At 47.0% G+C, this 24,223-nt stretch overlaps 3 protein-coding genes across 3 annotated transcripts in view; all 3 read right to left on the bottom strand.

The window, feature by feature from the left end:
- LOC132567787 (zinc finger protein 208-like) overlaps positions 1-7,632 on the bottom strand; it is a 55,974-nt gene extending 48,342 nt beyond the window's left edge. The window contains 1 exon segment of the mRNA XM_060233474.1: positions 7,573-7,632. Within this exon segment, the coding sequence (XP_060089457.1) occupies positions 7,573-7,632 (60 nt within the window).
- LOC132567242 (zinc finger protein 91-like) overlaps positions 1-24,223 on the bottom strand; it is a 257,261-nt gene that overhangs the window by 147,172 nt on the left and 85,866 nt on the right.
- Positions 9,725-24,223, bottom strand: part of LOC132567785 (zinc finger protein 91-like) — a 46,317-nt gene continuing 31,818 nt past the window's right edge. The window contains exons 7-10 of the mRNA XM_060233473.1: positions 16,039-16,141; positions 15,592-15,662; positions 15,256-15,361; positions 9,725-13,046 (exon numbers count right to left, since the gene is read on the bottom strand). Coding sequence (XP_060089456.1) covers positions 10,003-13,046; positions 15,256-15,361; positions 15,592-15,662; positions 16,039-16,141 — 3,324 coding nt within the window. The 3' untranslated portion in view covers positions 9,725-10,002. The remainder of the gene's footprint in view (positions 13,047-15,255; positions 15,362-15,591; positions 15,663-16,038; positions 16,142-24,223) is intronic.

The following is a 24,223-nucleotide window of genomic DNA, read 5'->3' as shown; positions in this document are numbered from 1 at the left end:
CTCTTCTGACGTTTAGACCAAAAAGTTCCTCCTTTACTGTCACCCAAGGCAGCTGGCCAGAGGTGCGCAAACAGGAGGCAGTGGGGAAGGTTAAGAAAAAGGGGGGCTGTGTGAAAGCTGGGTCTAGATCGGGGTGGCCAAACTGCGGCTTGGGAGCCACATGTGGCTCTTTCACACATATTGTGCGGCTCTTGAAGCCCCCACCACCCTGTTGGCCAGCATGGAGAAGGCATTTCTCTCTTCAAATGACTTCTCCAAGCCGAGCCAGCCAGCAGCTTGGAGAATGTATTTAAAGTTGAAGTTGCTTTCTTTCTACCTCTTCCTCCCGCTCCCTCCCCCATCTATTTTCCTTCCTTCCTCCCTTCCTGATATGTGGCTCTCAAACATCTGATGTTCATGTCTTGTGGCTCTCAAACATCTGACATTTATTTGTTGTGGCTCTTACATTAAGCAAATTTGGCCACCCCTGGTCTAGATGATTTTAAAGGGACCCTCATGAATGTTTGCAGTGCCATCTGTAGCTATGGCCACGGTCTGTGACTGGACAGTGAATATGGGTCACAAAATGCAAAAATTGAAAGAGGGGGAAAGATGAAGAATGAAAGCTTATACCAGAAATAAAACATTGAGCAGAGGTCCATCAGTGGCTATTAGCCACAGTGTGTGTGTGTGTGTGTGTATATATAATTTTTTTGGCCACTGTGTGACACACAGTGTTGGACTGGATGGGCCATTGGCCTGATCCAACATGGCTTCTCTTATGTTCTTATGTGACACAGAGTGTTGGACTGGATGGGCCATTGGCCTGATCCAACATGGCTTCTCTTATGTTCTTATGTGACACAGAGTGTTGGACTGGATGGGCCATTGGCCTGATCCAACATGGCTTCTCTTATGTTCTTATGTGACACAGAGTGTTGGACTGGATGGGCCATTGGCCTGATCCAACATGGCTTCTCTTATGTTCTTATGTGACACAGAGTGTTGGACTGGATGGGCCATTGGCCTGATCCAACATGGCTTCTCTTATGTTCTTATGTGACACAGAATGTTGGACTGGATGGGCCATTGGCCTGATCCAACATGGCTTCTCTTATGTTCTTATGTGACACAGAGTGTTGGACTGGATGGGCCACTGGCCTGATCCAACATGGCTTCTCTTATGTCGCTGGCCTTAAAGGAACCACGGTAGTCAAGCTTTACTCTTTCTCCTGCACAAGCACTCTCTTTCATTTTTGCCTTCTCTCCCCCTCCCATTCTCCCCAAAGAGGAGTGCACAGCCAATGCAGGCATGGGAGGCTTCGCTTGGATCTCTCCCGCATGAAGTAGGAACCAGGAAGAGCGAGCTGGGCAAAAGCCAGCTGCAAAACAGTGGTGGCGGCAGCCGCAGCAAAGGGAGCAAGAGAGCACGTTGCTCGCAAGAAGGATCTGAGGCCTTAAGGATACCGATCCACCCTGCTGGCGGTATCTTTGAAATTCCTGGGCTAGAATCTGGGAGACTCAGGTTCAAATGCCCTTCTGTGTTCACCTTGAAGATCAAGAGCAGTGGGGCAGGGCGCACTCTCCTCTGAGTTGCGTCTCCCTTACAAAGGAAGCCTGGCTCGGGAGAAGCTGCACAGTTGCCCCGCCCAGCTGCCTTTGCCTTGAAGGTGTCTGCAGCCCGGACTTCTGAGCAGCACACCTAGTGACTTCCAGAATCAGTGCTCTTGCAAGTGAATGATAGATGGGGCTTTGGGGAGGAACTTTAAAACTCGGAGGGAAAGTTCTACGATGGATGTTCAGGGAAACGCCCGTTCAAAAGTACTCTTGGGAACTGCAGGGCAACTCCAGAATAGCATTTTCATTGCCATTCAAAAAAAAATAAAAGTAGAAGACTTAGAAATTGCAAAGCAAGATAGAAGCAGCAGCGATATGCAATGTAAACAATTGCTTTTAAATATGCACAGACAGGATTTTTGTCGTGTAGAAACAGCCAAGGAGATATGAAAAAGAAGGTAGACGGACATAGGCTATAATCACGCACGTTAAACAAAGCAGTTTCAAAGCACTTTCCATCTGGATCTTGCCGGTTCACACAGTAAAATCCAGTTAGAAAGTTCACGGTTGTAAATTTTGAGGTAGAGGCACCAAATTTGCAACATAGCATCTGGCGCCTCTCCTCAAAACACCCTTCAAGTTTCAAAAAGATTGGACCAGGGGGTCCAATTCAATGAGCCCCAAAAGAAGATGCCCCTATCATATTGCCAATGAAGGGAAGGCATTTAAAAGCACAGTCCCTTTAAATGTGATGGTCATAACTCCCTTCAGAGCTCAACTGTGCTGATCACAACTTTGCTCCTGTCTCCACCCTGAATCCTCCTACCTCCAAAGTCTCCTGATCCCATGCCCAAAGTCCCCAGATATTTCTTGAACTGGACCTGGCAACCCTAATTGAAAGAGCACTATTTAGTGTGTGTGATCACTGCCAGAATGAAATAAAAAGACAGAAATACAAAGATACAGAGAAAGAATGAAGAAAAAGAACAGAAGGGAGGTAGAAAAATGAGAGGGGGGGGAAGGAGTGAAAGCACAGGTCATTTTGTAGAAGAGATGCCAGAGCTCACTGGCACAATTCATTTGCATAACTTTATTTTATTTTTATTTTATTTATTTATTCGATTTATATCCCGCCCTACCCCACCGAACTTTCCATATACCACGCATCCCTGACATCTTCAGAAGGTGTACTAAATTATATTAGCTCAGCATCTATTCTAACATGCTGCTTGAATTATAATTGTCATCTTACTCCCATCAGTAAGACACCCAGTCACCCTCTCCTCCTCCTCCCTTTCTTCCGCTGCCCGTCCGATGCACACTCCATCCCACCCCCCAGGTGCCGCGCCAAGACGCCCACCCACCCCTACTCCTCCTCCCTTTCCGTCGCCACCTCCCGCACAATCATACAGCTGCGCCGGAACCCTGCCAGCCCCGATGCGGCATGCATTGGGTGGGCGGCAATGGGAAGGGATGGGAGGAGGGGGCGGGTGGGCGTCGCGGCGGGGTGGGACGGAGTGTACATCGGACAGCGACGGAAAAGGGGGCGCCTCAGAGCAGAATGGGGGGTGGGACGCGGTGCAGGAAAGGATGGGCGGTGGCAGGTGCTCAGAGGAGGCAAGCAAACTAGGCACTTGCCTGGGTCACCAGGAGGGGGGCAGTTTGGTGTCCCCACCCTTCCGGCACCCTAGGCAACTGCCTCGTTTGCCTAGCGGGCGAGGTAGCCCTGGCCGCCACTCTGCTAAGGGCCTGAGTGGAAGGGTCCAGAGCACCTACCCAACTCACATCTCTTCCTTATTAACAAATACCTTTTAACTGTGACCAAGGAAATGTGAGGACACAGGCAGTTTAAAAACAGATTTATTATAAGTGTTCAAACAATAAGAGTAGTGAAGACTTTGAGTGCCACAGTGAATAAAGAAACAGTAAAGGTTGGTGCAAAGAAATAAACACCCCCAACCTATCTATACATCCCCTTCCTCTAATACCAGAATTCACCACCTCCTTAGGGTGAGGGATTTCTCTACAGCTGCACCCCCCTCCAGACCAGCCTCAGCAGAGAGAACAACTTCTCTTTCCAGCCAAACATATTCATGCTTTTCTCTCAGGTCTCACCCCTTCTTGGGCTCCTTTTCCCTCAAAAACCCTGCCACCCAATCAGAGGGACATCAGGAATCCTGGGAAAACTAGGCCCCTGTAACTACTCCTACACAGGCTTCTCCCTGGCCTCTAGGCCACACTAGGCCTCAGATCATGACAAGATCAGGTCTCTAAGAAGGAACTGAAAGAGGAAGTGGTTGTTGAACTCTAAGTCTGAAAGGTGAAGTGTGCACTGCCAGCAAAATGTGGCAGAAAATGGCTTTACCAGATGAATCATAGGGTGGAACAAGAAAACCGTTAAGCCACAATAGATAGGGAAAAGGGGGGGGGGGAAGGTAATGGGTCGAGATGCTTCAGGGCATGCGCGCGCTATCACTAGGCAGATTGTGAGGGAGCTCACCAATCGGTGGGCTCCACGAGGGCATAGGCAAGGGATAAGAGGTCTGCGCTGCGTCACAGAGAGCAGAGTCGACGGGTGGGACTGCCCTATCCGGACTCTCTGTGCTTTGCAAACCACGCTACTAATAAACGATCCTTGATGGACCCTGGAGTGTGAGAGTTGTCATTTGATTCGAGTGCTTGGGCAAACTCTACAAGTAACACATTTGGTGGCAGCGGTGAGATACGAGTTTCCCAAACGGGGGTCCCGGTGACCTAGAGGGAGGCCCTTGGGGGCCCACGGACCATTTTTGTCCATTTTTGAGGTTCCTTCCATCTGGCTGCCGTTAGGCCACCCAAGGGTGACAAGAACCGCTGTGGGTCCTTCAACGATCGACGGGACGTCAGGACTTCGCCAGCGACGGAAACTTGGTGAGTTGATCGGTCATATTAGACACGATGGGAAACAAGGGGTCTAAGGATAAGGGGCGCAGGGGAGATGTCCCCAAGGATCAAGCGCAGGACAATGGGAAGCCGGCAGGGAAGGGGCGCTCGTGGACCGTTGAGTTCCCAGTAGGAACCCCACTGGACCGCTTTTTAAAGGCTTGAGACAGGTTTAAAGATTACGGTCCCACGAAGGAACAGCTGGTGAGGACTTGTGTTTTGGAATGGCCAGAAATTAAATCTCCCCTATGGACACCACTGCCCAAAATATGGTACCATAAATAAAACCATAATATCAGATATGCGCCAATATTGGTTAAGGTTCATCTTAGACGGGCAAGGCAGTTGGCCCCCTTCCTGGACCCCGACGACCTAGCAACAGTGATCCATGCTACGGTCACCTCGAGGTTGGATTACTGCAATGCCCTCTACATGGGGCTGCCCCTGTGCCGGACCCGGAAATTGCAGCTGGTGCAGAATGCCGCGGCCCAGCTGTTATTGGGCCTCCCAAGATGGGGGCACATTCGGCCGGGTCTTCGGGCTCTGCACTGGCTTCCAATAATATACCGAGTCCGGTACAAGGTGCTGCTCATTACCTTTAAAGCCCTATATGGCCTGGGACCTGCCTACCTGAGGGACCGTCTCTCCCCACACGTTCCCCAGAGAGTACTGAGGTCTGGGACTCAAAATCTTCTCACCATCCCCGGGCCCAAGGAAGCACGCCTCAAAATAACTAGGGACAGGGCCTTTTCCACAACGGCCCCTATGTGGTGGAACCAGCTACCGGAAGAGGTGAGGGCCCTGCGGGATCTTACTCAGTTCCGCAGGGCCTGTAAGACGACCCTCTTCCGGTTAGCCTACGCCTGACTAGACAAATGTAGCTTTCTAGATCTTAGATTTTTGTGATTATACTGCACAGTTTTAATGTAAAATGTAAAATTTTAAGGTTTTTAGGTTTTAAATGTTTGAATTTAAATGTATTAATTTGTTCCGATTTTATTGTTTTACTATTTGTTGTAAGCCGCCTTGAGCCACTTGTGGGAAGGGCGGGATATAAGTTACGGAATAAATAAATAAATAAATAAATAAGGTTGGAACCGCGCCCGGAGGTTCCTCTCAATTTACAGTGTGTTAGCATCTGGATGGATTTCGCGGGAAGCCCGTTCACAATAGCTATAAAAATGATGGCTGTCGAGGTGGAGGAGACGGAGGATTCTCCTTCTTGGGACCCTATCGATCTCGTTGTGGGGAGAAGGCCTCCACCAGGCTCGGTGGAACCAGAACCACAGGGCCAATTAGACGTTTCTCCACCCCCCTACGGACAGGAAACATCGTCTATGGGAGCACCACCCCGAGGACGAGGGATGTATGGTGAATTGTCTGACCTTTTGGAACAGTGGGGTGGACAAGAGGGAGGAATGGGAGGAAGAACAAGGTCAGAGGCAGAAGCATGCAGGCGGAATTCTACAGAAATTTTGAAAGAAACAGGAGGAGGATTGTTGGCCCCCCCTTAGGCAAGTCCCGATGGGAGAAATGGTGGGCTACGTAAAGGTCCCGTTAACAAGCACTGAGCTACACTCTATGCGGAGCCAATTGCCCCCTCTTTCGGAGAACCCGACAATGTTTAAAACAAAATTAGACGGGCTTTGGGGACCCCCCATATATTCTCCGGAGGAGATGATACATATTTTAAAACAAGTGGCTGGAAATTAAGAGGCAACACAGGCACTGTCTACTGCCAGGAAACAATGGATAAAAGGGGCGGGAGACAGGACAGAAGAGGGAGCACTGGCCGTTATTCCTAACGGCAACCCAGCAAATCTTGATATTCAGACGGCCGACGGCCGAACTTTTTGTTCCCAGTTCTGTGGTTTAGTGTTGGATGGACTGGTAAAAATGGTACCCCCTGTGGTAAATTTCCATAAGGCTTTTGGAGAAGCCCAAGGTGGAAAAGAGCCCCCCTTTCAGTTCTTGGAGAGGTTAAAGAACAATATGACAGCTTTTACGGTTCTTGGAGAGAATATGACAGCTTTCAGTTCTTGGAGAGGTTAAAGAACAATATGACAGCTTTTACGGGGTTGGACCCTGATTCTGACGAAGGGCAGGCCTTCTTAAAATTCCATTTTGTTGAACAGAGTAATCCGGACATAAAGAAAAAACTGCAGAAATTAGACGGATTGCTAACAAAGCCCCTTACTGAACTGGTAGTGGAGGCACAGAAAGTTATACCCAGGCGGGAGGTTGGGAAGGAAGCGAAGACAGTTAAGTTAATGTTCCAGACAGTTAAGGAAGTGCAGAGGCGGGATGAGGGAAGAGGAAGAGGTGGAGGCGGGTATAGCTGGGGGAGAGGAGCAAGAGGTGGAGGGCCTCGCCTGCCGTGGGGCGAGCGGGGAGAAAACAGGGGAAGGGGAAGTAGAGGACCCCTACCCAAGGATGTATGCAAGTACTGTAAGGAACGGGGACACTGGGGACGGGAATGCCCGAATAGAGAAGGGGAAGGATGGGAGGAGACCAGGGTTGCAGCCCTATATGAGGAGGAATAGGGGTGTCATGGGCTCCTGTACTCGGGACCCAGCCCTGAAGAGCCCTTGATAAAATTAAAGCTGGGACCGGAAAAGGAGGAAGTGTTATTTATGTATGATACTGGAGCCACAAAATCAACGTTGCAAAGTTTACCATCAGGCGCCACCTTGGGGTTAGAAAGTGTAAGGGTGCAAGGGGTGAGAGATAGGCTGTTTCGAGCCCCAGTCACAGAAGACATTGACGTCTTGTTTCCAAGAAAAAATGAAGTGGTTAAACATGCATTCCTTTTAATTGGTAAGGGCGGGATAAATCTTTTGGGGAGGGATCTGGCGGATAAAATAGGGATGGTATCGGTATTAAAAGGGGGGAAATGTGAGGTTAGGCTAGCTGCCTTAACAGTAGAGAAGGAAGGGGAGATTTCCCCCAAAGTATGGGCGGACCCGAGCAACCCAGGGCGAATAAACATGTTACCTATTGAGGTCAAGATGCAGGCTTGCCGGTCAGGCCCTTTCAACATGTGCAAGTGGACTATATTGAGATGCCTAGAGTGGGGAGGGTAAAATATGTCCTGGTTTTAACGGACCAGCTCACCGGGTGGGTCTTGGCATTTCCCACAATGTCAACATCAGCAACGGTGACTGCCAGGGTCATCCTGGAAAAGGTGATCCCAGAGGTGGGATTAATTGAAACAATGGACTCAGACAAGGGGGAAAAGTAATGACAATCACACTAAAAGCATTGGGAATAGAACTGAGACACCACACACCATGGCACCCCCAATCTAGCAGTCAGACGGAGAGAATGAACCAGACTTTTAAAAAAGCAATGAAAAAGTTAATTCTGGAGACTCATTTGCCATGGACAAAAGTGCTCCCTCTAGCGTTATTTGGAATTCGAACAAAACCAAGGGAAGGGATACAGTTGTCACCTTTTGAAATGCTTTATGGGTTTCCATTATGGAGAGTAATGCCATATACAGCAGCAGGCAATTTACATTTGTTAAAGGACATGTATGTGCGTAAATATGTGCTGGCTCTGTCTTCTCTTCTTAAGTCCCATAGGGAACAAGGACTCATACACCTCACTCCGCCACTAGAGGCGCCGGTCCACAAGTATCAACCTGGAGACTGGGTGTACGTCAAGAGGTGGAGGGAAGACACCAGCTGAGAAGGTCCCTCCCAAGTTCTCTTAATCACCGAAACAGCAGTCAGAACTGTGGAACAGCAGTCAGAACAGGTTAGACACGCGCACAAAAAAAGGGGCAGAGCCAAAAAACTGGAAGAGCCAGTCGGTAGAAGGAGAACCCCTTAAACTGCAATTGACGAATGTGGGAGCTGACCGAAGCGGACAACCTGGGTTGGACCTCGGCACAACGTTTCTCGGCCGTTTTTTCAGCGTGGCCTGACGAACTGATCACGCCTGAACTCGCCTTGTGGAAAGGACCGTTGTGCCGGCACCTAGATTTTTGGCTTGTGGGACAAGCCTCAACAGAACCATTGTTTCCTAAATTGTCTGATTTCATTGCAGGCCGACTCCTGTTGAAGGAGAGCGTTTTAAATCAATACCAAGAAAGGTACAGGTTTGCTAAAACCGGAAATAGCCCTAGAGGTTGGAAGGTGTGGAGTGTGTGTGAGTGGGAGGAAGGAGACGCAAAGGGGCTCCAGCCACAGAAGATTGGAGTGTGAGCTGGAGGACTGAGAGTTATTTTGAACCTGATAACTGGGGAGGGAAGCTGTGTAATAGTTGTGCTCCCGAGGGAGAGGTGGGAGAATGGCAGGGTGGAGGAAATTATTGGGACCCTTATGGACAATTGTTTTGGTTTCAACCGTATTAGGGGGGTGGGAGAGAAATGTGTGGCATCAGACACTAAATGCTATAATTAAAGAAGCCAACCTCACAACTTGCTGGGCTTGTGCCCATCCTCCATCCACAGGGAGGAGTGGTTGGCCAATGGTGGTTACGGCTGTACTCTCCCTACATGGATGGAATGTAACAAAGGTTTATGGTTCCCTCAATGGGTCATTAATTCCAAAAATAGAGGACAGGTCCCCAAGGATAAAGACCAAATCATATTGACCAGGCAACATGTATGGCCAAAGGCTCCTGTGTGTTTCCAATGGCACAATCAATCTGGTCACCACACCTTCCTTGATGGACCCTGGAGTGTGAGAGTTGTCATTTGGTTCGAGTCCTTGGGCAAACTCTACACATAACAGAATGAAGTGGGAAGCGGATTACTTATGCCAAGAAGCGGGGAAGGGAGATGGGAGATGGACAGGAAAAGTTTCTCTAAAGTGGTAGGCGTTCTGAAGGTGGAGCCTACATTGCTAGTCAGTACATTTGGGAAAATGGGACATTCACACTTCTCCTTACCTATCAATCAAAAGATGCTATGAATCGCAGGTTGGTGGGAGAGCAATGTGATGCTGTATGGAGACGAATAAGCTTTCTGAACTTGGTATTAGTAAATGTTATCAGTTTTTGGGTTCAAACTACTCCCACCTTAAGACTTTGCTTCTAAAATTCTGTATATGTTTGGAACAACGTATGTCTGTAAAAATCTCCATTCTAGAATAAATGTCCATAATTCAAAAGTACATTCTCAGATTACAGATACAGACCTAACCAGGACACTCAAGATTGCTACAGAACAGACATTGACTCTAGATTTCGATGCAGTAATTCAGAGACAGATATGTTAGTTACTGAAGACCGCTAAATAAAGGAAATAGTATAAGGCATGTCATTCTTTAAGTATGTTTATATATTGAGTAAAAAATAATATTGTTAATTGAGTTGGCCGAGGTTCATTCTAAAGTTTATATCTCTGGAACCTGGAATTACAATGTCGGGCACACACGTCCTGGCCCAATGAAGCAACATTTCTGTCAAATCATTGTAAAAAAAAATGAGTTCAACACCCTTAGGCAAAATAGTGAAATGGTTTTTCTCCTGTGTGCGTTCTTGTATGTTGTTGAAGATAACCACACTGAATCTCTTTCTATTCTGAAACTTTTTGCCCTAGGTGGACTCCTTGATGCTTTTGAAGATTACTACTGCAAATGAATCTCTTCCCACATTCTGAACATTCAAAAGGCTCTCCCCTGTGTGGGATCTTTTATGCAGATGAAGACTGCTCCTCTGACTAAATCTCTTCCCACACTCTGGGCATTCAAAAGGCTTCTCCCCTGTGTGGGTTCTTTGATGCTTTTGAAGACTGCTGCTGTGTTTGAATCTCTTCCCACACTCTGAGCATTCATAAGGCTTCTCCCCTGTGTGGGTTCTTAGATGACTTAGAAGATTGCTAGTGTCACTAAATCTCTTCCCACACTCTGAGCATTCAAAAGGTTTCTCTCCTGTGTGGGCTCTTAGATGACTTCGAAGGTTGTCACTCCGACTGAATCTCTTCCCACACTCCGAGCATTCAAAAGGCTTTTCCCCTGTGTGGGTTCGTAGATGACTTTGAAAATCACCACTCTGAATGAATCTCTTCCAACACTCTGGGCATTCAAAAGGCTTCTGCCCCGTGTGGGTTCTTTGATGATACTTGAGACTGCCACTGTGACTGAATCTCTTCCCACAGTCTGAGCATTCATAAGGCTTCTCCCCTGTGTGGGTTCTTAGATGACTTAGAAGATTGCTACTCTGACTGAATCTTTTCCCACACTCAGAGCATTCAAAAGGCTTCTCCCCTGTGTGGGTTCTTAGATGATTTTGAAGAGTGCTACTGTCAGTGAATTTCTTCCCACACTCTGAGCATTTAAAAGGCTTCTCCCCTGTGTGGGTTTTTTGATGACTTTGAAGACTGCTATTATGACTGAATCTCTTCCCACACTCTGAGCATTCAAAAGGCTTCTCCCCTGTGTGGGTTCGTAGATGAAATTGAAAATGGCCACTGTAGCGGAATCTCTTCCCACACTCTGAGCATTCAAAAGGCTTTTCCCCAGTGTGGGTTCTTAGGTGACTTTGAAGACTACTGTTCTGACTGAATCTCTTCCCACACTCTGGGCATTCAAAAGACTTCTCCCCTGTGTGGGTTCTATGATGCTTTTGAAGACTGCTGCTGTGTTTGAATCTCTTCCCACACTCTGAGCATACATAAGGCTTCTCCCCTGTGTGGGTTCTTAGATGACTGAGAAGTTTGCTAGTGTCACTAAATCTCTTGCAACACTCTGAGCATTCAAAAGGCTTCTCCCCTGTGTGGGTTTTTTGATGACTTCGAAGATTGTTACTCCAACTGAATCTCTTCCCACACTCCGTGCATTCAAAAGGTTTTTCCCCTGTGTGGGTTCTTACATGACTTTGAAGACTACTGTTCTGACTGAATCTCTTCCCACACTCTGAGCATTCAAAAGGTTTCTCTCCTGTGTGGGCTCTTAGATGACTTTGAAGATTGGTATTATGACTGAATCTCTTCCCACACTCTGAGCATTCAAAAGGTTTCTCTCCTTTGTGGTTTTTCTGATGTTTTTGAAGATGGCTATTGTAGCTGAATGTCTTCCCACACTCTGAGCATTCAAAAGGTTTCTCTCCTGTGTGAGTTCTTAGATGACTTTGAAGATTGCTGTTCTGACTGAATCTCTTCCCACACTCTGAGCATTCAAAAGGCTTCTCCCCTGTGTGGGATCTTTTATGCAGTTGAAGATAGCAACTGTGGCTGAATCTCTTCCCACACTGTGAGCATTCAAAAGGCTTCTCCCTTTTGTGGGTTCTTAGATGTTGTTGAAGAGTGCTACTGTCAGTGAATTTCTTCCCACACTCTGAGCATTTAAAAGGCTTCTCCCCTGTGTGGGTTTTTTGATGACTTCGAAGATTGCCACTCCGACTGAATCTCTTCGCACACTCTGTGCATTCAAAAGGCTTTTCCCCTGTGTGGGTTCTGTGATGACTTTGAAGATTGCTACTCTGACTGAATCTCTTCCCACACTCTGAGCATTTAAAAGGCTTTTCCCCAGTGTGGGTTCTTAGGTGACTTTGAAGACTACTGTTATGACTGAATCTCTTCCCACACTCTAAGCATTCAAAAGGTTTCTCTCCTGTGTGGGTTCTTAGATGAAGTTGAAAATGGCCACTGTAGCAGAATCCCTTCCCACACTCTGAGCATTCAAAAGGCTTTTCCCCAGTGTGGGTTCTTAGGTGACTTTGAAGACTACTGTTATGACTGAATCTCTTCCCACACTCTGAGCATTCAAAAGGTTTCTCTCCTGTGTGGGCTCTTAGATGACTTTGAAGATTGCTATTGTAGCTGAATGTCTTCCCACACTCTGAGCATTCAAAAGGTTTCTCTCCTGTGTGAGTTCTGAGATGACTTTGAAGATTGCTGTTCTGACTGAATCTCTTCCCGCACTCTGAGCATTCATAAGGCTTCTCCCCTGTGTGTGTTCTTTGGTGTTTTAGAAGATTGCTACTGTGACTGAATCTCTTCCCACACTGTGAGCATTCAATAGGCTTCTCCACTGTTTGGGTTCTTTGATGCTGTTTAACAAGGAAACTCTGACTGGATCTCTTCCCACCCTCTGAGCATTCAAAAGGCTTCTCCCTTGTGTGGGTTCTTAGATGATATTGAAGACTGCCACTGTAAATGAATCTCTTCCCACACTCTGAGCATTTAAAAGGTTTCTCCCTTGTGTGGGTTCTTTGGTGCTGTTTAAGAAACAAACTATGACTGAATTTCTTTCCAAACTCTGAACGTTTAAAATGTCTCTCTGCATTGTGGATCCTTTGGTGCACAAGTAGTTGTGATTTGTATCTGAAGTACTTTCCACAATGAAAGCATTTACATGCCTTCATTATACTGTGCTTTGAAAAATGGATATTATATTGGGTTTGATCTGAGAAGTTCGTTCCACACTTTATACCCTTGTAAATTTCCTCCAACCTGTGAATTACTTCTTGGAAATCCCTCTCTTGGCAAGGAATGGATTTATCACTCTTCTTTACCCTTTGCCTGAATTCCTGCCTCTGAGACGTGCTTTGAGTCCTGACATTTCTTCTCACATCTTCATTCTTGATTTCATCGGATGACAGATGATGCAGATCCTCCCCATTCCTCTGATCATCTCCTGCTGCAATAAAAAAAGGGATCTCCCGTTAGAATCCACACAAGGTGGTCTGAGAACTTTCATTCACGCTCCAAAGATTTCAGTGCCTTCCTTCTGTTTTACAGTAGCGTACAATAATAAATATTTTGAATGTACATTAAGCTTCCTGCATCAGAGACACTTGGTTGGGACTCTTACCGTTTTCATGGCTCCCCACCTGTATGACTTCTTTGATGTGAAGTAAGGGCTGTGCTATGATGGAAGCTGTTCTATTCCAAGCAATTACACAATTGCTTTCCTAAGCTTCTGCAAAATGACATTCATTCTCTGAATGAAAGTCTTTGAAAATGCCATACTTTCAATTCCCTTTTCCCTGCAGTGTATTGTCTGTTCTTTGGTTGACTGACCTTTCTTCATGGACTAGGGTTTCAGGGAGGACCCATTTTGGGGAAGGTGTGGGCTTATTCCTCCTCTTACCTGTGTGGCTTTCCTCCTGCCTCTCTGGTCCATCTCCAGAGTTTTCTTTGGCATCATCATTCTTAACTAAGGTTCAAGGTTTATTGGATTTATATCCCACCCTCCCCATCAAAGCAGGCTCAGGGTGGCTAACAACCAGTAAAATCAAAACAATTCACTTACATTACTTACATCATAAATTAAAATTAAACAATTAAAACAATCTGATGCTAATATCATTTGATATAGTTTCATTTCAGATGGCATTCAGTATATATTAGGTGTCATTCCCTACTACCTTATCAGTCATTCCTGATCAATTAAGGGCCAGCTGGAATAGCGTTGTCTTACAGGCCTTGCGGATCTGGGCAACGTACCACAAGGCTCTAACCTCTTCCAGCAGCTGATTCCACCAATAGGGGGCAGCAATCGAGAAAGCTCTCTCTCTTGTGGATTTCAATCTTGCCTCCCTCGGCCCGGGGATCACTAATAGATTTTGCATCCCAGATCTAAGTACCCTCTGGGGAACGTGTGGGGAGAGATGGTCCCTAAGGTAAACAGGTCCTCAGCCATATAGGGCTTTAAAGGTAATAACCAACACCCTTTCAAGGACAACCTCTGCCAGAGCTATGGCTGACCCAAGGCCATTCCAGCAGGTGCAAGTGGAGGAGTGGGGAATCAAACTCGTTTCTCCCAGATAAGAGTCCGCACACTTAACCACTACACCAAACTGGCTCTCCAAGAGTCCTCTCCAGCCCCACCCACCTCACAGGGTGTCTGTTGTGGGGGAGGAAAATAAAGAAGACTGTGAGCTGCTCTGAGATTCTGAGATTCAGAGTATGGGGTGGGATATAAATCCAATATCTCCTTCTTCTACCCTCTTGGGATGAGGACGGATCCACCTCACGACAACAGAGGTTGTTGTGTGCTTTGGCTTAAGCCAGTTACCCCGGGTTGCAGTGTTAACTGGTGGGATTACTTGCTGCACAACATCCCTGCAAGGCAGAACAGCTCCCAAGGAAGCACTCAGGCCCATATACACCAAATAGGAGGGCCTGAAGGCATCCATGTGAAGAATGAAGGAAAGGGGTGATGTGCCTTTGGCGTCATCTAGCAGGGCTGGTCTTATCTAACCTCCCATTCCTTGGAATATCCAGTATTAAGGCTAGTGCAGCCACTCAACAGCCACAAGTGAGCTCAGACCCTGAAGGAGCTTCTGAGCCTCCAGATTCCAGGCCCCAGAAGGCCCCTCTCTCTCTCTCCCCTCACTCAGTGGGCTTGGGAATTCTACCAAAACAAGCGTTGCTTAGAAGTGAAGAGGAAAGATCCCATGGGGATTCCTTCCCAGTCCCTTGACATAACTTTAAAGGATACCCACCTGCTGCCAGTCTTCCGGAGAAACAGTCAAGAGTGGATGGCCAAAATCCTATCTGGGGAAGGGGATGCTGTAATGCCCGACAACTGAGAAATAAGGATCTGGCTCCTTCCAGAGTCCTTTTGAGGGCATTTCAGCCCGTTCTTGGACTCAGGCCACGACACCCTCTCTGACTTGGGTGATGGACACAAAACTGGCCTCAGCTGCCCCTGGATCAGTGGGGTGGGTTGTATCGCTCTACCTGGCCCTGCTGAACATCACTTTCATGGCCACCCCAACTTCTCCAGGCACCCAGGGGTGGCCAATTACCTGCATGCGCCTCACAAACAGATATTGCTGTTGATTCGTGCATCATCCCAATGGCAGTGATTCACACCTTTAGCACTTATGAAAGATCCTTACCCAGAAAAGTCACGCTCTCATAGTTCTCCAGCATGACTTCCCTATAGAGGGCTTTTTGGCCCAGATCCAGCAGGCCCCACTCCGCCATGGTGAAATACACGGCCACCTCCTCAAAGGAAAACGGAGACTGAAAGAAAAAGCAGATTTCCTCATCACAGATCATGCTGGGCGGAGACTTGACACTCTCCACAGAAATAGTTTGTGAGGCTGCAGGATGCAGAGCTCAGTATGCATAAAGGCTGGGCTGTACAGAGCCTCTCTTCCTCAGACAACAGGAGTGAGATTTTCCCTGAGAAAGGAACAAGTATCTGAGTATTGCCTGTTCTACCCCCCTACCTGAACCAGAGGTTGAAAGAGCATTTCCACTTCTCTGCAAAGAATACGGCTTGATAACGTCTCTTCGCTGCCTGAAAGGGAGACAAAATAGGAAGAATTTAAGCCTCAAAGTCCTATTTTCTTTGCTTACACATCCCACTTTCCAGACTTTTGAAAACTACACCCAGATTTGTCTTCCTTTTCTTTTTTGAGCCACCTTGTGTCTTTCTAATGCAAGGAAGGTGAGATATGCACATTTCCATTAAGGTAAATACAAGTGGAATTGCTCTCCATGAATCTCTATACTTCCCCTTAAAGTGGAGTGGCCATCATGACATCCTATGGCACTGTTTCCCAGAACACCAGTCGATGTAGTCTGACGAAGTAGTTCCCTTTTCTCCTGTCCTGAAACTTCTGCCAAGCAAGAGCCCCAATCCCCTCTGGGCAGGAGGCACCCTTACCACTTACCATCTTGGGCACACTCCGGGGCCTGCGCCCTCTGACCTTCCTCTGACGGAGCTCCTTCTGCCTCAGAGAACTCTGCTTCTGCCTTCACGGATCCTCCCCACATCTGAAACAACAGCAAGGGAGGGGGTAAGAGAAGGACTGGAACAGGCTGAAGAGATGGATCCGGACCCACTCCCAGGCTCCAAGGGCTGTCCTATAGAGGATGGTGTGGAATTGTTTTTTGTGGCCCCAGAAGGTAGGACCAGAACCAATGGGTTGAGTTTCCGGCTCAACATTAGGAAGAACTTCCTGACCGTTAGAGCAATTCCTCAGTGGAACAGGCTTTCTTGGGAGGTGGTGAGCTGTCCTTCCTTGGAGGTTTTTAAACAGAGGCTAGATGGCCATCTGACAGCAATGAAGATCCTGTGAATTTAGGGGGAGGTGTTTGTGAGTTTCCTGCATTGTGCAGGGGGTTGGACTAGAGGACCCTAGAGGTCCCTTCCAACTCTATGATTCTATGACTCTATGATTCCTGACTCCACCGCCAGACTTGCTATAACCACAGGGGCAAGAACTAGGGCTGGTTTTACAAACTTAAGATGCACCGGGAACAACTGGGGGAAACAAATCACCAGCAGGAGATGAAATATCAGTAGGTCTATTTCAAGCCACAGAAAAGGAGTCTGTCAAAATCGTAGCAAGAATACACTAACAAAGATGGAAAACAAGATAATGGCCCACAGAATGAAAACATTTACTTTACATTCCAGTTGAAAAAATGGAGACGCCAAAGACTGTAGCCACTATTGGACCATTACATGAATTCCTCATGCAAATCTAAGCTGGTGCTCAACGTTTTACAACGATTGTTGTCATCTATTGAAAGAGATATGCCAGATGTTCTATTCCTGGTGAATTCACAAAAGGAAGAGGAACTTGAGATCATATTGCAAATTTAAGTGGTTTAATGGAGCGTAGGAGAGAATTTCAGAACAAAAGCAGCTTGTGACTGTGGGGATCAGGAAAAGCTATGGTTGGTTTTAAAAGAAATGGGTGTGCCACAACATCCAATAGTTCTGATGCAAAACTTGAACTCTGGGCAAGAGGCCACTGGTAGGACAGAATATGGAAAAACAGAAGATTTCCCAATTGGCAAGGGTGCCAGACTAAGATGTATTTTATCTCCCTGTCTCTACAATCTTTATGCAGTACATATCATAAGGAAAATTGGATTTGATTTAGATAAAGATGGAGGAACATTAACTGAGATAAACACATGACTTCATATGATTGGCACAAAGGACTGAAGACCTGAAGTAATTACTCATGAAGTCTAAAGCAGAAAGTGCTAAAGGAAGATTACAGCTGAACATCAAGAAGACAAAAATAATTATTAGAGGGAGATTTCAGAAATTTAAGGCTAGTGTAGTGGTTAAGTGTGCGGACTCTTATCTGGGAGAACTGGGTTTGGTTCCCCACTCCTTCACTTGCACCTGCTGGAATGGCCTTGGGTCAACCATGTCAGAGGTTGTCCTTGAAAGGACAGCTGCTGTGAGAGTCCTCTCAGCCCCACCCACCTCACAGGCTGTCTGTTGTGGGGGGAGGAAGATAAAGGAGATTGTGACCCGCTCTGAGATTCGGAGTGGAGGGCGAGATATAAATCTAATATCTTCTTCTTCTGGATGGTGAAGAAACTGAAATTGTTCAAGGTTTTGTGTTCCTAGGTTCCATCAGCTAAAAGGGAGACTTGCAAACAAGAAATCAGGAGACTGAGACTGGGAAAGGCAGCCATGAAGGAGCGAGAAAACATTCTGAAGATGTAAAGACATACCATTGGCAGTGTTCCCTCTCAACTGAGTCAGTGTGAGCTAGCTCACAGTTTTTCAGCCTCTGGCCCACACATTTTTGTATTCACTCTGGAAAAACGGCCCCAGAGCAAACTAATTTATGCAATAGGCAAATCACTCACTCGCGACTTTAATGCCAGTAGCTCACAAAGCAAAGTTTTTGCTCACAAGACTCCGCAGCTTAGAGGGAGTATCGGTCACTGGTGACAAGGAGCAAGTCACCCGTTACTATGTGTGAGTGTGAAAGCTGGACAAGGAAGAAAGCGAACAGAAAGAATGTTGATTCTTTGCGAAGTTGGAGGAGAGAGTTTCTACAGATGCCGTGGACTGCCAAAAAGACAAATAAGTGGGTTCTAGATCAAATCAAGGCTCAACACTCCCTAGAAGCTAAAATGACTTAACTGATGCTATCGGATTTTGTGACATTACGAGAAGACAGGAGGCACTGGGAAAGACAAAAATTCTAAGGGAAGTGGAAGGCGGCAGGAAAAGAGGAAGTCTCAACATGTAATGGACTGACTCAATCAAGGAAGCCACAGACCTCCATCTGCAAGACCTGAGAAGGCTGTTAAGTAGAAGACCTTCCTACGGATGCCATAAGTTGGAAGCACTTGATGGCAGTTCACACACTCACAGAGAAATAGCTGGCAAGAATCCTTAGGAGACGCTCATTGCTTGAGCGGAGCGACTGAAAGCCCCTCACCTGCTGTGCCTGCCTCTTCTCCTCTGCCTGACTCAGGAGGAAACCTTCGGCCAGGGCCACTGCCTGGGAACTGCTCTCTGGCCCGCATCCTCTCACCCAGCCCTGCACTTCCTGCGGCAGGATGGCCAGGAACTGCTCCAGGATCACCAGGTCCACAATCTCCTTCTTGGTGCGCCTCTCTGGCTCCAGCCAGTCCTTACAAAGTCCGTGGAGCCGGCTGCAAACCTCTCGGGGCCCATCAGCCTCCTGGTAACTGAACTGCCGGAAGCATCGGCTACGTCCATCTGCGGTCACAGGGTCCTGAACCAAGATCTCTGGCACAGCTCTTCCCCAAAATTCAGCACCACTCCCTGCTTGGAGGGAATGGGAACCTTTCTTTGATATCTCCCCAGTTCCAAGGCCTTCGGGGTCCTTCTCTTCCATCTCCTTCCCCTTTCTCTTGGGTTGCCTCTGACTCTGGAAAGACACTCTCATTCACTTGGCTGTGAAGAGGGTGAGGGAAAGATATCAAAAAGGCAGGAAGAAAAGAAAACAGAGTTACATCACTGAACCTGGTGAAGAATCACCTAAGGATTACCCCAGTGGATCAGAAGGAGCGTCCTTGTAGTTTGTTGATGAGGATTAATGTCACTGTAATATATTACATTAAAAATGGTAAAGGTAGTCCCCCATGCAAGCACCAGTCGTTTCCGACTCTGGGGTGACATCGTAGCATAACATTTTAATGGTAGACTTTTTATGGGGTAGTTTGCCATTGCCTTCCCCAGTCATCTACACTTTCCCCCCAGCAAGCTGTGTACTCATTTGACCAACCTCATAAAGATAGAAGGCTGAGTCAACCTTGAGCCAGCTACCTGAACCCAGCTTCTGCTGGGATCGAACTCAGGTCATGAGCAGAGCTTTGGACTGCAATACTGCATCTTACCACTCTGTGCTCCAGGGCTCTTTTGGTAGATTACATACCAAACTTTTAAAGATATGCCTGTTTAGCCCTTCAGGAAATAACAAGAAAATACTCTTCATGTACAAAACAATATCAAAATATAATTAAAGCGATTCCTTCTTTACAATACAAAATTATAGTGACAACAACATAAATACCGTAGGATGGTATTTTTGTTCACTGTAAATTTATATTGTTGTCACTGTAATTTTGTATTGTAAAGAAGGAATACCATAGGGTAGCACTGTACAAAGTTATCTGGCTGAATTATTGGGGGCTACTTTAGAGGGTACATCTGAAGGTAAACTGGAGCCCAGGATAAAGTGACTGGAAAGGGCTTCCCCATTAGAGCCCACCACTCTTTAACCACCACAGCAAGCTGGCGTTCCTGAGAAGGTCATGAAGACTCTCACACTCCTGGCTTTCTGCAAACTATGTAAAACTTAATTATTCAAGAGGGCGTCTCTACTTAAGGAATAGGGAAGCACTGAACAAAAGGCTTCACAAAGTCACTTGGATGAATTTGGAGTCCATTTTGCTGTAAGTGGGTATCTTGTGTAATTTTGCATCATTTCTTGGGTATCCTTAAGAGTAATGCTTTCCTTCAATACGGTTTTCTCCTAGCTCCACCCCCAAAGTCCCCAGATATTTCTCGAGTCAGACTTGGCAATCTTACCCCAGGAGTTGTGCAGCTGAAGGCGGGCAGGCTCGGTGGAAAATGGGGGAGGAAGAGGAGGAGAAGAGGGAAGGAAACTTCCTCAAGAGGAGGAGCAGCGGCAGCAGACGAGCGCCGGCCCTGGGGTGCGGGAAGGGAAGGATGCGGCTGCCCTTTACCTGCCCCTCGCTGCTGCCATCCCGGGGAAACGAGCCGGGTGGAAAAAGCAGCGCCAAGTTTCCCCCTCTCTAGCGCTGGTGCTGCCCCTCCCACACCATTTTTTTACTCTTGCCTCAAAAAATATGTAGATCCAGCCCTGGGAGGATGGCCTGGCTTGCTCCCCCCTCCCATCTTCTACAGGGGTGGCCAATGGCAGCTCTCCAGATGTATTTGCCTAAAACTCCCATCAGCCCCAGCCATTGGCCATGCTGGCTGGGGCTGATGGGAGTTGTAAGCAAAAACAACTGGAGAGTTACCATTGGCCACCCCTGCACCACATCGTCTTGCAAAGCCTGCGGACCCCCACCCCCAGCAAGCGCCGCAGGAACCCCCCCCCCCCCAAATTTTTTAGGTATTTCCCACCCAGGAGTTGGCAACCCTAGTAGGGGGTGGCAGGTTCCCCCCCTTTCTCTCTCTCTATATATATGTATTGCAATAGATTTGATTTTATTGAATCTTATCAATGCAAAGGGAGCATAGGGAAAATAAATAATAAAAATATAAATCTATCTTAAAAGGTAAATATAGTCTCCTGTGCAACCGACAGTCATTTCTGACTATGGGGTTACGTCACATCACAACGGTTTTGTTGTTGTTATTCAGTTGCACAATCGAGTCTGACTCTTTGTGACCCCATGGACAAAGTCATGCCAGGCCCTCCTGTCTTCCACCATCCTCTGAAGTCTGCTCAAATTCGTGTTAGTTACATCGCTGTCCAGCCATCTCCTCCTTTGCCCTCCCCTTCTTCTTTTGCCTTCTTTCCCAGCATCAGGATCTTCTCCAGGGAATGCTCCCTTCTCATTTGGTGGCCAAAGTATTGGAGCTTCAGCTTCAGCATCTGACCTTCCAGGGAACAGTCTGGGTTGATTTCCCTTAGGACTGACTGATTTGATCTTCTTGTAGTCCAAGGGACTCTCAAGAGTTTTCTCCAGCACAACGTTTACAAGTATCCAATTTAGATCACTGGATGCATATAACAAACAATTTACAAAAACAATACGTAATATGCTAGCTATTAAGAAATAGCCTACAATTCCTACCTTCCCGAAGGTACGACCAGAACCCATGGGTTGAAATTAAATCAAAAGAGTTTCCGGTTCAACACTAGGAACAACTTCCAGACTGTTAGAGAGGTTCCTCAGTGGAACAGGCGTCCTCCTTGGGAGGTGCTGAGCTCTCCTTCCTTGGAGGTTTTTAAACAGAGCTCTGACAGCAAATGAAGATCCTGTGAATTTAGGAGGAGGTGTTTGTGAGTTTCCTGCATTGTGCAGGGGGTTGGATTAGATGACCCTGGAGGTTCTTCCAACTCAATGATTCTATTACTTACTTAGAGCATCAGGTCGGAAAAGGATTCAAACGCCTCCCCACCCCTCCACCCCCAACACGTGGGGAGATCCGAATTCCTGTCTTCGGAGACCGAAAGGACTTCCTGGGGAGGGAGTTTCCCGGGCTTCGTTTGCTTGTCCGCTTGACCCCCCACCCACCCCTTGCACTTTGTCTCCGCCCTCCCCCTCCTCGGCCTCTCTCGCAAACAGCGCGGCTGTTTTAACTCTTTCGCGGCTGCAGAGCTCCGGGAAAAAGGCTCCCTTCCCTTCCCCTAAAGAGTCTAGGGTTGCCAATCCCCAGGTTAACAAATTGAGCAGCTAAAAGAGAAATACATTGGATAGTGATGTTCTTCATCACTATCCACTGTATTTCTCTTTTAGCTGTATGGACACACTCAAACAGGGATATTGGTTGTTTATCCCGTTACATATATTGAACCCATCTCCCACTATATTTTAATGTATTTTTCTCCTAATGACAAACTATATGTATGTTGCATGTTTAAAGGTGGGTTAGTTGGATGGGAAAACTGAGACAGGAATTCCTTCCTTTTGGCCCAGGTTTATAGCAATAAAGTCATTGACAAACACGCGCACATTTTGACATACTACTGTTTTGTTGCTTTCACATGCTCATGCCACTCAGATCAAAGGTTTGTTCAATTTGTAAATTTCACTATTCTGTCATTGGATCTTATATTTGTACCATTTTACATTCTAAACCACTGCCTACCAGATAATTTTACAATTCTGCCATTGGATCTTAAATCTGTACCATTTTGCATTCTGAGCCACTGCCTACCAGCTCTGCACGGCTCTACACACAGTGCCAGATTCCTCGTCTGATGAAGTGTGCTTAAGAGCACACGAAAGCTTATGTTCTGAATAAAACTAAGTTGGTCTTAAAGGTGCCACTTGACTCCTATTTTGTTCTACTACTTCAGACCAACACGGCTGACTACTTGGATCTATCTACATGAATGGAGTCAACTAAATATATATTTTAGAAAGCAAACATTTCTTGCCAATTCCCTCCTCTTTAAGCGGGACTTCAAATGACATCAATTTATATCTAATGGTTTCTTTCCTCTGAAGAGAGCGAACCATATTCTGAACTTGGCGCAATCCACTTCCTTAGCATATCCCATATTCTTAATGAATTTTCCAGGAAGGGATTTGCTGGTATAGAATGTGATCTCTTCTGACGTTTAGACCAAAAAGTTCCCCCTTTACTTTCACCCAAGGCAGCTGGTCAGAGGTGCACAAGCAGGAGGCAGTGGGGAAGGTTAAGAAAAAGGGGGGCTGCGTGAAAGCTGGGTCTAGATCAGGGGTGGCCAAACTGCGGCTTGGGAGCCACATGTGGCTCTTTCACACATATTGTGCGGCTCTTGAAGCCCCCACCACCCTGTTGGCCAGCTTGGAGAAGGCATTTCTCTCTTCAAATGACTTCTCCAAGCCGAGCCAGCCAGCAGCTTGGAGAATGTATTTAAAGTTGAAGTTGCTTTCTTTCTACCTCTTCCTCCCCCATCTATTTTCTTTCCTTCCTCCCTTCCTGATATGTGGCTCTCAAACATCTGATGTTCATGTATTGTGGCTCTCAAACATCTGACATTTATTCGTTGTGGCTCTTACATTAAGCAAATTTGGCCACCCCTGGTCTAGATGATTTTAAAGGGATCCTCATGAATGTTTGCAGTGCAATCTGTAGCTATGGCCACAGTCTGTGACTGGACAGTGAATATGGGTTACGAAATGCAAAAATTGAAAGGGGAAAAAAGATGAAGAATGAAAGCTTATACCTGAAATAAAACATTGAGCAGAGGTCCATCAGTGGCTATTAGCCGCAGTGTGTGTGTGTGTGTGTGTTTGTGTGTGTATTTGGCCACTGTGTGACACAGAGTGTTGGACTGGATGGGCCATTGGCCTGATCCAACATGGCTTCTCTTATGTTGCTGGTCTTAAAGGAACCACGGTAGTCAAGCTTAACTCTTTCTCCTGCACAAGCACTCCCTTTCATTTTTGCCTTCTCTCCCCCGCCCATTCTCCCCAAAGAGGAGTGCACAGCCAATGCAGGCATGGGAGGCTTCGCTTGGATCTCTCCCGCATGAAGTAGGAACCAGGAAGAGCGAGCTGGGCAAAAGCCAGCTGTAAAACAGTGGCGGCGGCAGCCCCAGCAAAGGGAGCAAGAGAGCACGTTGCTTGCAAGAAGGATCTGAGGCCTTAAGGATACCGATCTACCCTGCAGGCCGTATCTTTGAAATTCCTGGGCTAGAATCTGGGAGACTCAGGTTCAAATGCCCTTCTGTGTTCACCTTGAAGATCAAGAGCAGTGGGGCAGGGCGCATTCTCCTCTGAGTTGCGTCTCCCTTACAAAGGAAGCCTGGCTTGGGAGAAGCTGCACAGATGTCCCGCCCAGCTGCCTTTCCTTGAAGGTGACTGCAGCCCGGACTTCTGAGCAGCACACCTAGTGACTTCCAGAATCAGTGCTCTCGCAAGTGAACGATGGATGGGGCT

Source organism: Heteronotia binoei, chromosome 2 (assembly GCF_032191835.1).
Source record: "Heteronotia binoei isolate CCM8104 ecotype False Entrance Well chromosome 2, APGP_CSIRO_Hbin_v1, whole genome shotgun sequence".
NCBI classification, from domain to species: Eukaryota; Metazoa; Chordata; class Lepidosauria; order Squamata; family Gekkonidae; genus Heteronotia; species Heteronotia binoei.
Note: the sequence above shows the minus strand (reverse complement) of the source record. Positions and strands in the feature narration are given on the sequence as shown.